This window comes from Gossypium hirsutum, chromosome A08 (assembly GCF_007990345.1).
Source record: "Gossypium hirsutum isolate 1008001.06 chromosome A08, Gossypium_hirsutum_v2.1, whole genome shotgun sequence".
Classification (NCBI taxonomy): Eukaryota; Viridiplantae; Streptophyta; class Magnoliopsida; order Malvales; family Malvaceae; genus Gossypium; species Gossypium hirsutum.
Window position 1 is genome coordinate 36,481,777 of NC_053431.1, and position 17,453 is coordinate 36,499,229.

Consider the following 17,453-nt stretch of genomic DNA (forward strand, 5'->3'; position numbering starts at 1 on the left):
TAGAATAAAATAAAAAAATCTCTTCCTCTTTCTCTTCCTCCATCTATGTTGGCCATGGCTCCACCACCGAAGAGCCCAACGACTCTCCGGCCTCAGGTGGTGGAGTCGCCGCGTCGGTGGCTGGATTTTTTTTTCTTTACAAAATCAAAGTTTTCTTTAAAAAAATCACTACTTTTCTTACAAATCAAAACTTTATTTCAAAATAGTTGAAAAAGATCAAAACTTTGTTTTAAAAAATCTAAATTTTTCCTTTAAAATTACTAAAAAACATTTTTTTTATTTTAAAAATCTAAACTCTCTTTTTTAAAAAAAACTATTTTTCTTAAAGATCAAAGCTTTTATTTTGAAATAATTGAAAAAAAAATTAAAATTTTATTTTAAAAATTTAAATTTTCCTTTAAAATAACTAAAAAAACAACTAAACTTTCTCTTTTTCCAAAAAAAAAAATACTTTTCTTAAATATCAAAGCTTTTATTTTGAAATAGTGGAAAAAAAAATTTGTTTTAAAAATTTAAATTTTCCTTTAAAATGACTAAAAAAATATATTTTTATTTTTTAAAATCTAAACTCTCTTTTTTTAAAAAAATCAAAACTTTTCTTAAGATCAAGCCTTTTTTTAAAAAAAAACCTTTATTTTAGAATAGGAAGGGAAAAAAAAGGGATTTTTAGGTGCTTCTAGAGGCAGAGAATCTACGGTCCGGTGACGTCCCCTTCATCGGAACCCAAAACCCGATCCCTCATGACATGTCTATGGTAAAAAAAAAGATAGAAGAAAAGAAAAAAAATTGTTGTTGTTTTTTTTTTACCTTTTTTTTAAGAACAAAAATATGAAAAGCCTCCCCTTTTTTTCATTTCATTTCATGAATATATATTATTTTTTTAATCTTGTTTGTTTGTAAAAAATGATAATAATAATATTTAATAATAGTAGAAGTGATTATAATAATAATAATTCGAGCCCTTGACAGGCCCAAAAAAGAAAGAAGAAGAAAAATAAAGAAAAATAAAGGTCTTAAATTGACCAAAATTGGGTTGGCTTCGAACAGCTCAAGAGAAAATAAAATTTTAAATGGGCCTCCAATTAGGTTAGGACAAAATGGGTGTCTACAGGTATAATCCTTAGAACATTTACTATGTTTTTTGTTATAAACAAACTATATTACAATTTGACCTTATTCGCTTGCAGATACCACTTTTCTCCATACGACCCAAATGGTCCAAGTAAAGTCCATATATCAATCTTATCATCCAATTAATTTTTTCATCATACAATTTTCGAAAAAATAACAAAAATATTGTTTTATGATAAAATTATCATTTTTCTTCTTTTCAACTCTTTATATTGTTTCTTCTCATTAATAGGTCATTATTAAGACCAAATTAAAAAAATCACATATATCCTTTAATATGAATATATGATAGTAGTGCATGTTTGCCGTTTTTCTCAATAGAAATGGAAAATCTATAATTTAGTTTTTATACTTCTCAATCTCTTTAATTTAATCTCAAAAGGTGATTTGCTTTAGGCTAACTCAACTTGTTCTGATCCGAATTTATTACTACTAGCTCACATTTCTCATTTTGGCTATATTTGCACTTTTGCCTCTAAAATTTAAAAAACTTTTAATTTAGTCTTTTTTATCTTTTTTCTTTATTTCTAAAATTCTTTCCATAAATTTTATATCCATAACCAACTTTATGCCCATAAAAAAATTATTTATCTAATAAAATTTTCAAATTTCTCACAATTTCATGGTTTTGTTACCAAAATAATGTCACAAGTCCAACTGGAAATTTTGGTACGTTACAAAATTGATCTCAAAATTCTTTTCTTTCCTTCCTTTGTTTATTTTTATTTTTTTATCTTAATTATTTTTCTCATAACGTTTGCTGTGAATTTTCAAAACCAATTTCTTGCTGCCCAAACCATAGGATTTAGTCTAGAGCTTTTAAGTCAAATCAAGTCTTTTCCGTCAAAATAACTTCAAATAATTTTGGAATTGTGTGGATGCAACCCTCTCATCACTCAAGCATATGGTGAGAATGAAACTAGTTGGAGCAAGGATAAGAATCAGAGAACTTGTTAATAATAGGATTTGTATAGCATGTGGTATAGGATAATTATAGCTTTAAGGTGTAATTGATTTGTCGAATCTTAAATTGTATTTGATAATAGAATTATAAAAATATAATATTACAAATAATTATTGATTCAATGATCATAACTCACATGCATCAGAACTTTGTTTATTGGATAAATAAAAAGCAATCAATTTATTAAAAAGAAAAGAAAAGAAAAAAAGAGAGAATAAATTTATTAAATTTCATCTAATCGAAGTTGAATTTAACTGGACAGGCAAACATCCTAGTCCATATGAGAAGAACTAAACCTAAAATTTAAAAGTTTTAAGAGTTTGTTTTTTCAATCCCCAATGAGAAAATTACTTAGTGACTTCTCTTTTCTAGATGCTATAATAATGTGAACATAAACTCCATATATTATTACTCGTGGTATGGTCTTTCTTTTTTACGGAGCTTTGCTATTCTCGTATGACAAATGTAGCAATATCCCATGCTATTGTAGGAATCATGAATATGGCAAACCAAAGGCCATCATTGGAAATCTCTTATGTAGTGGGGGAAGGTTTAGAAAAAAAAAAAGAAGTTAGTGTCCTTTGAACGTTTCATTTTTGATAAAGTGAAGATCTCTTTGAGTGGCAACATCCCCTTCTACCAAACCCCAACGATTTGGTACTTCGTTTTTACTAGTTTTTTCATCTTTGGCTTACATGGGAAGACAAATCAAAACACAACACCCACCACCTTTGCTTATACCCAAAGCCCCTAACTGTCGCTTTTATATAATATTTAATCGATTATTGATTTATTATTATTACGTAGACTTGAACATATTTCTATATTCATATCACTATTGTATTTTAATTATTTTTTATATCGTATATGTATCATATAATCATGTAGTATATATAATATTTTCAGGTGCGCCTTTAATTCTATTCCTAAGCTCTACAACATAAAAAGAAAGAAGGAAAATAGAAAAGTAACTTAATAAATATTTAAGTAACAACCATATCCAATACCTTTTACTAGAAAAAAGAAAGGAAGAAAAGTGTTAAAAGAAAGAGATTGATCACATTTGTCTTGCCACTCTAAAAAGTTTTCATGCTTATTTAACAAGAATAATACAATGAGAAACAATGTGGTCTCACTCTCTTAGGTTAATCATGCTGCTGCTCTCATAACAGAATTCTTCCAAGCTTATCGCAGACAAGAATCTTATAACAAAAACAAATAAATAATTCACCGTATGTAGTTTTCTTGCGTGTATTTTGTTTAATATTTTTTATATTGACATGCTATTAATTTGTTGTAGATTTTGTATTCATGTGGGCGAAGGGAAAACGTAATATTAGAATCATGATTATACAAAAATTAATCAATAATTATAAATAAAAGGATGATATATTCACATTATTTTTTTATTCTACAAGCAGTTTTAAAAAATTAGTATATCTATTTTTTTTAATATTTATTTTTTATATTTTACTATATCCCTATAGCACAAAAAATTTCATTAGCAATGTACCAAATAATTTCACAAGATAAAATGGTAAAGTATTTATAAGTGGAGGGTTAATATTCTACCCACCGTTAGTAAACTCCACAAGCAGGGCTCAGTCCATGACACGTGTCTGCTTTAATTTAATTTTAATTTTTTTTATATCCCTCAAGACACATGGCAGCATTTAATCATTGCTAGTCGAGTTAGTAGTGGAGTTTTTTAAGTCCACTAGCAGTGAATGAAATAATTTCCCATAACAAAATACGTTTTATACTTGGTTCAATCCTTGAATATGGTATTTTTAGTTGTTTTATTTAAACTATCTTATAAAAATAGTAAAAGAATTATATCAATATTCAATCTTTCATTTGAAAAAAAATAATTTTTAAGTAGTTTGCTTGATTAAGTTGGTGTCAATCCTTTATTAAAAAAGGTTTTTAAAGCAATTTTCTTAATGACATTAATATCAAATTCACTTGTGATATCAATTCAATCAAACACATTATATAGTGTAAATTATAAAAATTTTGATTCACTCCTGTACATATTTATTGTTCTTATAATGCCATAATGCGTATAAAATAAAAGGGATTGATCACAATTGTCTTGCCATTCTAAAAAACTTTTTATGCTTCTTTAACAAGAATAATACAATGAGAACCAATGTGGCCACACTCTCTAACTGACCGTAATCATGCCACTGCTTCTACACTAATTCTTAAGCAGAGTTCATCCAAGCCTTTATTGTCAACAAGAATCTTAAATCATAAATAAATAAGTCACCTTATCTATATGTAAGTGTATGTATAATTTCCCTGCATATATTCAGTTACATTCAAACCTATCGGCCAATTAACTAGCGAAAAATGGCGACCTCAGCTCCTGCTAAAATACTTGTTGGCATCTCATTGGATCCAGATGAAAGCAAGGAGGTATTGTCATGGGCAATCAGAGTTCTAACCCATCCAAATGACGAAGTCGTTGCCCTACATGTTCTAGGTTAGTACATTTCCTAATCCTTGCATCAAATTCATTGCCATATTTGAATTGAAATTGAATCAACTTGTTCACGTTACAACATTAAAAATACGTTGCATATTTTGAAATGCAGTTGGTAAGGAGACCAAGAAGCGCAGACTGATAACTAAAGACCAAGAAAAGTTTCGCCAGGCAAAAGCTCATGTTATATCTGTGCTTGGAGAATTTTCTAAGACCTGTCAGTCTAAGCAGGTGACCAAATTTTAGATTTCTGCAGATTTGGTTAACCTGCATGAAACATATTTAAAGAACAATATTTGTTCAGGTAAACTTGGAGGCAAGAGTAGGATTTAGCTCCAGTGTTAGAAAAGGTCTAATTGAGGAAGCAAAATCCATCTCAGCTGACTTTCTTCTTCTTCGTGGCTCCAAAAACCGTTCAAAGAAGTGAGAAATCCAGCAATCTTTTGTTCAGGGATGTTTGATTTTCCTTTTTGTTTTGTTTTGTTTATTTATTTTGTCCCAGGACATCAAACAAGATAAAAAGATACTGTTTGAAGCATGCCCCTGAAGGCTGTTCAGTGGTTGCGATAAGGAAATCTAGGCAGCAAAGCTCAGATTCTATTCCCCCTCAAAGAAAGGTGCAAAAGCTTTCACCAATGACTGTTTTAGAAGCACTTGAAGATGACAGCTGTAGCGCTAGGGGCACAAAAGTGGCAGGGTCATCCTCTCCTAAGGTGTCAAAGTTTAAAGGCCAAACCTGCATAAAGAAACATATGTCACCTTACAAATTAATCTCATCATTGTTTAGTTGTCTACTTGGGAAAAGAAAGGCTAGTTTATCCAGCAAAGGAAAGGAGAATCATTTGATAAAGTGCTTTAGCTATGAGGAGATCTCAAATGCTACAAATAACTTCCATTCAGGTAAGCTTGAGATGTTTAAGCTCAAGATTCTTAATTACTGCTCTGAATGTTGTTTTGCGGTATCAGATAATATAGTTGGTCGAGGCGGGTATTCAGAAGTGTACCGAGGTGATCTTCCTGATGGAACAGCCATAGCAGTGAAGAGGTTGGCCAATGACAACAAGGATGAAACCAAGGAGAAAGAATTCCTTACAGAATTGGGCATAATTGGACATGTTTGCCACCCCAATACTGCAACCTTAGTTGGCTGCTGCATTGAAAATGGACTGTATTTGATTTTCAACTTCTCTGAGAAGGGAACTCTGGCATCTGCTTTGCATGGTAACAACAGCAACTTCTTGTTCCAAGTTTTGAACAATTAAACTTAAAATAAATAAATAAATAAATAGAAGAAGAAGAAGAAAAATGATAGCTAATTCAATTGGGAGAATCCTCAGGTAAAACAAGTGCGTCACTAGATTGGCCTATGAGATACAAGATTGCCCTTGGAGTTGCTAGAGGTCTTCATTACCTGCATAAATGCTGTAAACACCGTATAATACACCGCGACATAAAAGCCTCTAATGTTCTTCTTGGGTTGGATTATGAACCGCAGGTGAATCAACCACCAACTTCTATAAGTGTTAATTTAAAGAACTGAGTTATATTTGTCCTGCATGTAACTATGATTTATCTCTTTTTAGATCAGTGATTTTGGTCTGGCAAAATGGCTTCCTAATAAATGGACTCACCATGCTGTGATCCCAATAGAGGGGACATTTGGGTACCTAGCACCAGAGTATTTCATGCATGGAATTGTGGATGAGAAAATAGATGTTTTCGCATTTGGGGTTCTTCTCCTCGAGATCATTACCGGTCGCCGGCCTGTGGATTCATCAAAGCAAAGCCTCCTTTTATGGGTATACACCATGCAAACTTCACTCAACTTGGGTGAAGGCATTACATTTCTGTAACCCATATTTCCCCGAAATGATTTTTTGTTTTATAGGCAAAGCCTCTTATGGAATCTGGGAACATCACTGAACTAGCTGACCCGAAACTCAAAGGGAAATATGACGAAGATGAAATGCATAGAACAGTGCTAACAGCTTGCTATTGCGTGAGGCAATCAGCAGTATGGCGTCCTTCAATGAGTGAGGTACTAAAATTACTTCTTTTGTAGGATCCAAGTCCTTTTACATTGAAACAATGCATTTTTATGTGTTATTAAATGTTTCCATTTTCAGGTCCTGAAGCTTCTAATGACTGGCCACGACTCTGATGTTCAAAAAAGCTGGAGAATGCCAAAGTTTACATTTGATGAATTGGATGATTACTCTAGGGTTTTCGGGTACGAGGTTCCATTAGAGGAGGAAATTTTATGAGTGAGCCTTCTTCCACATATTTACAGCTTCAGATGCTTGTATTAAAGAATATACTTTCTCTTTTTGTAGCTTTATCCTCCCATACATTTAAATACATGTTAGGCTTGAGATTATATTGCTCATTCAGACATTTCATTCTACTGCATTATTTTCAACTTATCATTAGATATTTCTGCTTATGGCAGAGAAATTTTGATCAAGTGCATCTATTATAATGTAGAAATCGTCACACTTCACAAGAGCCTTTTCCTTATTTTCTCGCGTTATGTGTTGGGCGGAAATGGGAGAAAAAAGAAATGGAAAAGAAAATAAATTTTGAATGTATTTTGTAAAGATCATTTTTCATTTCAACCATAAAAATTAATCATTCCACATTGGAGTGATAAGATGAGAAAAAATAAAAGATATGTTAGTACAAAATTAATTATTTTTTAAATTTATTTTATTTTATTTTATTTTTTATTTTTACCAAGTAATGGATGAAAAGAAAAATAATTTTTTTTTAGTATTTCTATCTCCCCTATCCAATACATCTATAAAAAAAATTATATTTTTCATTTCTCTAATTTTTTTACTTCAATTTTTTTTCATTCCAATTTCCTTTTCACTTTGCTAAGCAAAACCATCACTCTACTAAATAAAGTCTTTTATGTTAATGAGTGTGATATATTTAAATTTTAATTTTTTTATGCAAGTCTCTTATGTATATTCGTCATAATCACATAAAAACTAATAATTAAGTACATTAATTCCAGTCATTTATTAAGTGCATTCAACATTAGTCAGTACATTATTGAAGTTATTTCTTTCTAATGTTGACATTATGATTAAAAACTAAAGTTTTGTTAGGAGGAGGAAGAAATATACATTTACACTGTTATTTATGTGTATTTAAGTTTTTTTTTAACATGTGGTATCAAGAGTTAGATTAAGACAAATTTTTGTAATTTTATAAAAATTAAAAGTTTAATTAACCATTAAAATTTTATGTTAATTGAGTTGATAGTCAACAAAATGATTCATTCATAATAACATTGGGGTTGATTGATTAAATAAGTTTTATATGTGAATGATAGTAAGTATATAACTTAGTCTTTGGTTGATTTATTATTTCTATGATCATATTATGAAATTGGTGATATACAAAAGCATAATCATAATCAAACTCTCGAGAGTGGATCAATAGCATGCAATTACTTTGACCCGAGGGTAGTTATGATAATTTGAAAATGATTCAGTAGCATATTATATATGTAACTGAAGATATGTAATTTTGATGATGCAATAGATTAATCTTTTACAAGATATTAATCGTGAATATTTGAGAGTGAATTAATAACATGTTATTACCTTAACCCAAAGGTTAGTTTCTTCGATGCACTAGATTACTAGTTGGCTGCAGTCATTGTCACATTATGACTTTTGTGTTGTGGCTTATGATATGTTATATCTATTTCTATGGGTTTTTTAATAGAGAAAGAAAACAAAGAGAATTGATTAGAACATTAGTATGGAAAAAGAAACATGAAAGAAAGACAATTTTTTTTGTTTTAGAACTTGTATTATATTTAATTTATAGTTTTTTTCTCTCTATTTTCATTTGATATATTTTAGTCTTTTTACCATTATTAATGTTATCTTAGTCTCAATCATTAACCCCTTAAAAAATGTTGATATTTATTTTTTTTAAAGAAAATCTTAATATGAATTTCTAACTTAGCCTCACAATTTGATTTGTTTTTTTAAAATTCATGTCATTGATTTAGACTAAAGCATAATATTATTATCAATAAGAATTTTAAATTATATTAAATTAAAAATTTATATCTATTTTATCCAAATAAATTTAAGTACTTATTTACAGATTACAATAGTAAATTAAAAACTTATGACCAACACATGAAAATTTTGTAATGCAAAAAAAAATATTAATCATTTTTCAAATGTTAGTAATTAAACTGTAAACATTTCAAAATTAAATAACCTAAATAAAATTTTCATAAATTTAAATGGCTAAAAGTATAATTTTTTTTAAAATCATTTAAAAAATCATAATGTTACATAAATATTGTAATGTGACATGTTAAATATTGTGACAATACCTGTAACATCAAATAAATGTTATTATATTATCGTATCATTCAATCATTATAACTAAGGATTGAGTTGTCAAAATTTTCTATATCTTTAACTTTGGTATTTAATTGATTATTAAATTTCATTAAGAGTTAAGTGATGATAGGTGGGCTTTTATCTTTTTGTTATCAATTATAATTTACTATTATTTTTTTAATAATAAGACTGGATTTTGTCAAAAACAAATTAAGCCCAAATAAGAGAGCTCATCGAAAACAAAAGCAATCTTAAAAAGGTAAACCCAACAGTGAGGCCCATTAGGCAAAAATGAAACAGCAGAAAGTAAAAGAAAAAGAAAGGAAACTAAAACATCCCCCTATCCAGTCGAATTAATAGACTGCTACCCCCGCTTCCCAAAATGTATTTTTTGTTGTCAGTTGCAATCCTCCAAAAACTTCTGATGTTGTTAATAGCAAAACAAAAAAGGGAAAAAAAAAGCCATTGAACATATTCTCCGTTTGTGAAAAAATCACTCTGTCTCTTTAGTCTGGTTCCCATCCTGACCCCAGCAAAGGCACGACATAAGGCAACACTGCCTGTTCCAGGTAAACCTGCTCACCTCTCTTAAGACTTTCTGTGGCGATTATATGTGCCGTTTGGTTTGCGCGTCTTGATATGTGTCCAAAATAGATCTTGTGGAAATGATTCTTATTTTGGTGAATATCATTTAATATAAGCTTCTATTTTTGACTTATCTTCAATATTGGACTAACACTTTTTGATAACTGTCAATGCATCCCCTTGGATTTCGACTGCATCCACACCTATCCCCATCCCCGACCTCACTACTTGGGAGCATGCAAAAGCTTTCGCAGCAAATGAAGAGGCTATTCGATTTGTTAGAACCGATTTGGAGACAATCACCTCCCCCTTTTATTCTTAGCCACCAACCCTGAAGTATATTTGAAAAGTTGTTGGCTAAAAGCCGCATAAAAATTAATGCGAACGACATGATTCTCTTGGGGTCTCCATTTCGAAGAGGAAAAGTGTTTGGTAAGGCTTCTGTTACTAAGGACTTCATTCTCCAGCACAAAACTCATTATTTTGTCTGCAATTTCCTTTCCAGAATTGTTCTATTCTCATGATTTTTTTTGTTTCTTTCACTCTAGATAACCCAAAGTGCATAGCAGAATAATTGACATTGTTTGTTTGAACCATCTTCAAACACCCAGGTGAGCCACTCCTAGTTTCCCAGATTGGGTTTAGATATCACCCATGCTAGGTTTAAATATGTCCACAATTCTATTGAAACATGACATTCTTAAAATACATGCACAGAGGTTTCCACTCCCAAACCACACATTGGGCATACTGTACTTGATCTGAGTTGTCTATACTGTAGATTGGTTAGGGTAGGCAGAAAGTCTCAAGAGACTTTCCAAGTTGTATTTTTTTGCTTTGTTGTGAGATTAAGGCTCCATAATTTTTTGTAAAAAGGTTTCATTTAATCCTGTATCTCATTAGCACTAGAAATAGTAGGGATGTTAAACAATAATTTGTATGCACTTCTAACTATAAATTTGCCCAAAGATTCTCCTTTCCACACCAGTAGATTGTTGTGCTCCATTATGGCTAAAGAAGCAAAATTCTATCTATGTCCTCTATAGAAAGGGTATTCTGAATCAACCTAACTCTCCAAGTTCTATTCGAGCTCTCAATTAAGTCGGATACTTTAGAAATACCATTTCCACTAATCGTTCCACTGATCTTGTAATTTGCAACACATGGAATCCAAGCATCCTCCTTAATACTAATTTTATCACCCTTACCAACCCTCTAGCAAAAACTTTTCTCAAGGAGCCCCCTAGCAGCCCAAATACTCTGCTAGGTATACAAAGGTAGATTCCCTAACTTAGCTTCTAAAAAATCACACCGCGGATAGTATAGAGCTTTTAGAACTCTCGATAATAATGAATTCGAATAATTTAAAAAACGCCAACCTTGCTTCGCTAATAATGCTAAGTTAAATTTAACTAGGCTTCAAAAACCCAAACCTCCCACCTCTTTCAACTTACATAGCCTACTCCATTCGCACCAATGTATACCCCTTTTACCTGATGACCTTTTTGCCACCAAAATCTAGGCATTAAACTTTCCAACTCTACACACAGCAATTTAGGTAACATAAAACACATCATGGAATACGTAGGAATAGCTTAGAGGACAACTTTTATGAAGACTTCCTTGCCTCCTTAAGATAAAAATCTCATGCTCCAACTATCAATTTTCTGCTTTATCCTATCTTTTAATACCCGAACGCCATTTTCTTATGCCTTCCCACCATATTTGGGAGCCCCAAGTAACAATCTGGGTCATTATCTTACACCCAAAGTTCCTGAAAATGATAGCCTATCCTCTTTAGCTACATTAGAACTAAAAAACACTGTTGACTTTTCATAATATATGTACTGCCCAGAGCTCATATTCCTTTAAAACATATTTTAAAATGCAAACCCCCTGTCATTAGCCTCCCTAAACAACATGCAATCATCAACAAATAATAAATGAGTAATCTGTAGCCCTGCTCTACTCACTTTGACACCTTTTAGCCTACCATCGTTCAATTCCATATTCATTAGAACCAACAAACCTTCACTACATATCAAGAAAAGAAATGGACTCAAAGAAGCCCCTTGCTTGGCTTGAAAATTCCCCCAACCTTGCCATTAACTATCACCGAATATGAGTCCGATGTGACACATTGTATAATCAAATCAATCCATGACATAGAAAAACCCATACACTCTATCATTACATGAAGGAATCCCAATTCAACCTGATCGTGCGCTTTGTTCATGTCTAACTTTAGTGCCATAGACCCCTTTTTACCCAATTGTTCATGTCTAAAAGAGTGAAAAATCTCATATGCTACCAGTATATTATCAAAAATCAACCTCCCTAGCACAAAAGCATTTTGGGCACTATCGATGCAAATTTCTAGCATACATTGAAATCGATTAGCAATCACCTTAGTAATCAGCTTATAAATCACAATACACAAGCTTATAAGCCTAACATTCTTTAGATTCATATGATGAGAAATTTTTGGGATTAACACAATATTAGTGATGTTTAAGGAGTAAAGCTCCTTACCTTCATTTAGGACCTTCAAGCAAAAATCAAAAATCTCTCTACCCACAATATGCCAACACCGTTGAAAAAACAATGCCGAAAAACCATCAGTACTAGAAGCTTTTGTAGTTACCGTTCCCTTCAAGGCCACCAAAATTTCATCCTTAGTATACTTTTCTGTCAACAACAAATTGTCTTCATCTGAAATACACTTCCTCACCCGCTCAAAATATGGTTAGAGATGACGCTACCAGTAGTAGTGAATAGTTTTTGAAAGTAGTTTCTCACAATTCTCTCCATCTCAAACTCCTCCATCATCAACCTCACATCCTCATACTGTAAGGCCCTTATTCTATTGGTCTTTCTCCTCTACGAGGCATACTTATGAAAGAAAGTTATGTTCTTATCACCCAAGTGCAACTAGTTCACTGGTGCTCGCTGTTCCCAGAATATCTTATCTTTGTCAATCTCCATGATTAATTTAATTTTCGTATCGACCAGCTCCTCAAGGGTGACGTCATCCCTCTCATTTTCCAACAAATCTCCCAACTTATTAGTCAACTCTCTACGAAGATCCTCCCTTTCCCCCTAGTCGTTTTAGCCTATTTGTTCAAACCCTCCTTAAGCTGCTCTAACTTGAAAAATAGGTCACCTTCACTACTATCCCATAATTTCCTAACCTCTCCCTCAAAGGACTCATCCATTACCTACCAAGCCTTAAATCAAAATTGTTTGGGTATCTGATGAAAACCTTATCGATCTATTTGAAAAAGGATAGGGTAGTAATCTGAGTACAAATAAGGTAAATGTCGCACCATCAAATTTGGGAACAAATTCATCATTCTTTTATTTACCATACTCCTATTCAACCTCTCCTTTATATTTTTTTTAGAAGATTCCCACTCTCCTATGTGTACCATGTCCCCAAATATCCCACATCAATTAAGTGACGGTCTTCTAACACCCTTCAAAATATTTCCATCCTCTGCTCATCCCGAGGTTTCCCCCCATCTTCTCAAAAGAATACATGATTTCATTAAAATCCCCACAAACCATCTACAGGGGGTCCTGTGAATTCCTAAACGATTTTAAAAATCTCCAAGTATCCTCCCTTCCTCAAGCATAAAAAGCCCCATAAAACCCAGTAAAACGCCATTGTAAGGTACTATCAGATTCTTGAACGTCAGCATCAATATGGTGAACTGAATAACTTCTCAGAGTGATAATACTATTACCTTTCCAAGCTAAACAGTAACCACCTCTCGATCCATCAGCAGTAACGTCAAATCCATTCAAAAAACCACATCGCCTTCAAACATTCTCCATTCTTTTAGTATTCAATTTAGTCTTCATAAAAAAGACTAACTGGGGATTATACATCTTCAGCAAATGCTGAACTCTTCTAACTGCCTGTGGATTCCCTAAACCACAGACATTTCAACATAAGATTTTCATTGTGCTCGATTGGCTTGCCTCTTGGTAGCCGCCGATATAAAATAGGCTTCTTCCACTAGTCTTTCCTCCCTAACCACTATTGCATCTTCCACCCTAGTAAAATTATTAGATCTAACCTCCTTCCGAGGCCTCTTCTTCCCATTGCCACTTGCATTCAGGGACTCCTCCACATCATGACCCATATCCACAAAACCTCCCACCTGTCTTGGAATATAGTTACCTCCTTCCAAATTAAGACTTAGCATAGGATCCAATCGCACCTCAAATCCTGCCAAACCACTTCCTTAGTGCCACTCCCTAGATTCAGCTATCAACTACTACCTTTGAACCCTCCCTCGTCGTTATCTTCTACGACCCACACATTATGCATAGAAACAACTCTTCTAAATTGCGCACGCAAGGATAAATCCCATCCCAACTCAATCGACTCCACTTCTTTTGCCATCTTAATTTGATAGAAAGAATCATTATGCCCAAAATGACCATAGTAAATGTAATATCCTGATTTTGGGCCTAGTTGGAATAGTAGTTTCGTGACCACAAAATTCGAGATAGAAATAATGATTTTATGATTATTCTGAGGTCTATGATATGATTGCATGATTGTGTGAAATTTTCGTGAAGAAATTTTATGCATAAAGTGCTTAAATTGAAATTAGGGACTAAATCGAATAATTTGCAAAACTTGCATTCTAGAAGTTTCTAGTATGAAATTGTTTTGAAATATTAATTAGGAGGTCTTAAATAGAAATTTTACCAATTTCTAAGTCTATGGACAAAAAATGGACATGGATGGAATTTTTGGAAAGTTTAGTAGTAAGGGCATTTTGGTCATTTAGGGGTAAAATGAATTAAAATACAAAATTAAAAGCCAATTTTGCTCATCTTCAACCCCATGGCCGAATATAGCAAGGAGAAACCATGGCTAGGGTTTTTAAAGCTTCCAAGATCGATTGTAAGTCCGTTCTAGCCTCGTTTTTAATGATTTTTATGTTTTTGGAGTCCCGGTAGCTCGATTAAGCTTATGCTAGCAATAATTCAACCTAGGGTTCATATTTGGAAAAATACCCATAGGTGAAATTTGTGTATTTTGGTGTTTTATGATAGAATATGAGGTTTTAAATTATGTTAGAAAACTTGTACTACTCGGTTTTAAGCGAAAACGAGCAAAAGGGCTTAATCGGTAAAAATACCTAATAGTCATAAGTACATGTTAGAGTGAGAATTTGATGTTGCCATAGAAGGAAAAAATGATCAGCATGTCATAAAACATAAGAAAATAGGCTGAAGTTTAATTTACGAGCTTTGAAGCAAAAGTGTAAATATGTGAAAGTTTAGGGGCAAAACTGTAATTTTTCCAAAATATGAGTTTGGGTCAATTTGAATAATGTGAGTCCTAATTAGACTATATTTTAAATGATAGAGCAAGGAAAACTAAAATTCGGGCTAAAATGGGGAAAATACCAAGTTGTGGACGAAATGGTAGAAGTAGCCATTTCGCATACGAGGTAAGTTCATGTGTAAATAATGTAGTATAATTGTTATTTTTAAGTTATTGATGTTAATTATATGATATGCTGATTTTTATCATGAAATATATGCTTTGTGGTTATTTTCGAATAAAATGCAAATTATGTGAATTATTTGTTAAATATAAAGTGCTACCGAGTATTGGTTTCGGTATTTTACGGAAGATGGCATGGAGATGTGTTCGAGGAAAATCCCGTTTGAACCTTAGGAATAGATTAGGATACAAGTGACATGTCACTAGGATATTTGGGCATCCGAACTCGTTGAGTTGAGTCCGAGTTCACTTATGGATACGAATGTCCGAACTCGTTGAGTTGAGTCCGAGTTCGAGTTCGAGAGATGTAACTAGGCATCCGAGCTCGTTGAGTTGAGTCCGAGTTCACTTATGGGCGGGTTACATGGTAGCTTGGCTACATATGTGGCACTTATGTGCAAACTTTCCATGTATCCGAATTATATTCTGATGTGTTCAACGGGTAAAATTCTACTGAAATGGAGGAATACTCGAGATGAAAGGGACGTATTGGTAAGTTTTGTGAAATGAATACTTTGAACAGGTATGTACTTAACCCTCGGGTTGAAAACTCGATATAACAACAATATGGTAAGATGATAAATGAAAATGTGATATGGATGTCTCGGTGATGATTATGCAAATGATGTTTTATGTTTGCTTATATAGTTGTGTTACTTGCTATTTGCATGTGAGCTTACTAAGCATTTATGCTTACTCCCTCCTTTTCATTCCTTGTAGTGTTGACAAGCTAGCTCGGAAATCGGAAACGGTCGAAGGCACGCTCACACTATCCGTATACCATCTTGGCATAATGGCTTGCATATTTTGAGTATGGCATGTATAGCATTATAACCATTTTGTATATATGGTCTTATGATATGGTTATTGAGTGGTATGGAAATGCTTGGTAATGATTAGCCATTAGAATGGCTAATCATGATCATATTTGGTGTTATGTATGCTAAATTGCTAGCTAATTCATGGAAACCATGAAATAGGTAAAATTTACCATAAAATAGATTTAGACAGCAGCAGTGACGTGAGTTTGAAAAATCATTAAAAATAGTAGAGATACAATTAGATAATGAATAAATATGGAATTGAAGAATTATGAGTCTATTTTCATATGGATGGAACAAAACAGGTATATGAGTTATATTTTATGAGATGTTTAAATTTTTGTGAAACAGGGCCAGAGCGATTTCTGGATCCCTTGTTCTGACTTTGGAAATTCACCATAAATTGTTCAAAGATAATTAGAAGTCATGATTTATATGTACAGATTCCTTATTGAGCCTAGGTTTATTAGAAACAAATGGCATAGTCATTGAAACTCTGTACAGGGAGATATCTGATTCGTAATACACAGAGGTCAGAGCAATCGAACCCTGAAACAGGGGAGACTTTAACTAATAAACTGTACTAATTTGCTTGACCAAAAATTCTAAAAAAGAATTAGTAAATATATATATGAGTCTAGTTTTAGAGAAAATTTACGGAATTGGATTTAGAGTTGTGGAACTCAAGATATGAATTTTTAAGAGACTGTGATACATATTTCTAGCTTGACTGAAAATTTTAAAAATAAATTGTTTGAGCTGTTTAAGTAATGAATTAAGTCTGTTAACACCTCGTGTTCGACTCCGGCGACGGTCTCGGGTACGGGGCGTTACATTTGGTGGAATCAGAGCAGGTTTAGTCGGTTCTCGGACTAACCTAGCATGTGTAAAAGTTTAGCTATACATGCCACTGATCTGTGATAGTGTGATGTCTTCTGACGCGTATGAGTACCGTCTTATTTAGATAGGGTACTCTCCAACCAAGCTGCGCTGACCATGTTCAATGTTATGTGAAGGTATTTGAGTAAAATTATGATTATGATAAGTCTTGGTTCAGAAAAGTATGAATAAAAGTTTATGATACATATGTGATAAATATTCATATTTGCTTAATGCTCATATGATGTAATGTATGTGGCTTACTTGATAAGATGAACGAAATAAATAGAAAGTAGTAGAGGTATGAATAAAAGTCATAATATTATGATACGAATGAAAATGTCCTTGTCTTGATTTGGACGTCTAATGTTGATGAATGCTAATGATATATAATTTTTATGAGATAAAGGATTATAATGAAATAAACTTATCTATGTTAATTAAATTGTTGGATTGAATTATATGATTGTAATGATATGTACATTATGATGCACGAAATGAATGTTGTGATTGTGATGCAAATGTCTATGTTTGTTTGGCCTTATATGATGTCATGAGCATAAATTAATTTAATTAAATGAATGGATAAGTAAAGCTATCTAGAAAACATAGAATGTATGCATAAGTATATTGTCTAAATGGGACAATAGAAAAATTTGTGTAAGCCAACATGAATGTT

At 32.4% G+C, this 17,453-nt stretch overlaps 1 protein-coding gene and 1 long non-coding RNA gene across 2 annotated transcripts; both read left to right on the forward strand.

Annotated features, from left to right (window-relative positions):
* Window positions 1–4,378: 4,378 nt before the first annotated feature.
* On the forward strand, window positions 4,379–7,085 carry LOC107896038 (probable receptor-like serine/threonine-protein kinase At5g57670). The gene is made up of 9 exons (XM_016821193.2): window positions 4,379–4,583; window positions 4,696–4,814; window positions 4,888–5,006; window positions 5,086–5,483; window positions 5,550–5,804; window positions 5,921–6,078; window positions 6,167–6,382; window positions 6,472–6,621; window positions 6,710–7,085. Exons 1-9 carry the CDS (start codon window positions 4,451–4,453, stop codon window positions 6,845–6,847), a joined length of 1,686 nt encoding a protein of 561 aa, XP_016676682.1. The 5' UTR covers window positions 4,379–4,450; the 3' UTR covers window positions 6,848–7,085.
* Window positions 7,086–9,242: 2,157 nt separating this feature from the next.
* On the forward strand, window positions 9,243–17,106 carry LOC107962891 (uncharacterized). Its single transcript, XR_005899580.1, has 3 exons — window positions 9,243–9,976; window positions 10,093–10,155; window positions 15,795–17,106. It is a non-coding gene; the product is annotated as an uncharacterized lncRNA (long non-coding RNA).
* Window positions 17,107–17,453: the final 347 nt, after the last annotated feature.

What these genes read in the sequence shown, in the direction of transcription:
- LOC107896038 (XM_016821193.2), top strand. Translation starts at nt 4,451, where the DNA reads ATGGCGACCTCAGCTCCTGCTAAAATACTTGTTGGCATCTCATTGGAT. An exon ending in TCCAAAAACCGTTCAAAGAA is followed by an intron (nt 5,007 to 5,085) that starts GTGAGAAATCCA and finishes ATTTTGTCCCAG; the next exon opens with GACATCAAACAAGATAAAAA. An exon ending in GGCGTCCTTCAATGAGTGAG is followed by an intron (nt 6,622 to 6,709) that starts GTACTAAAATTA and finishes TTCCATTTTCAG; the next exon opens with GTCCTGAAGCTTCTAATGAC.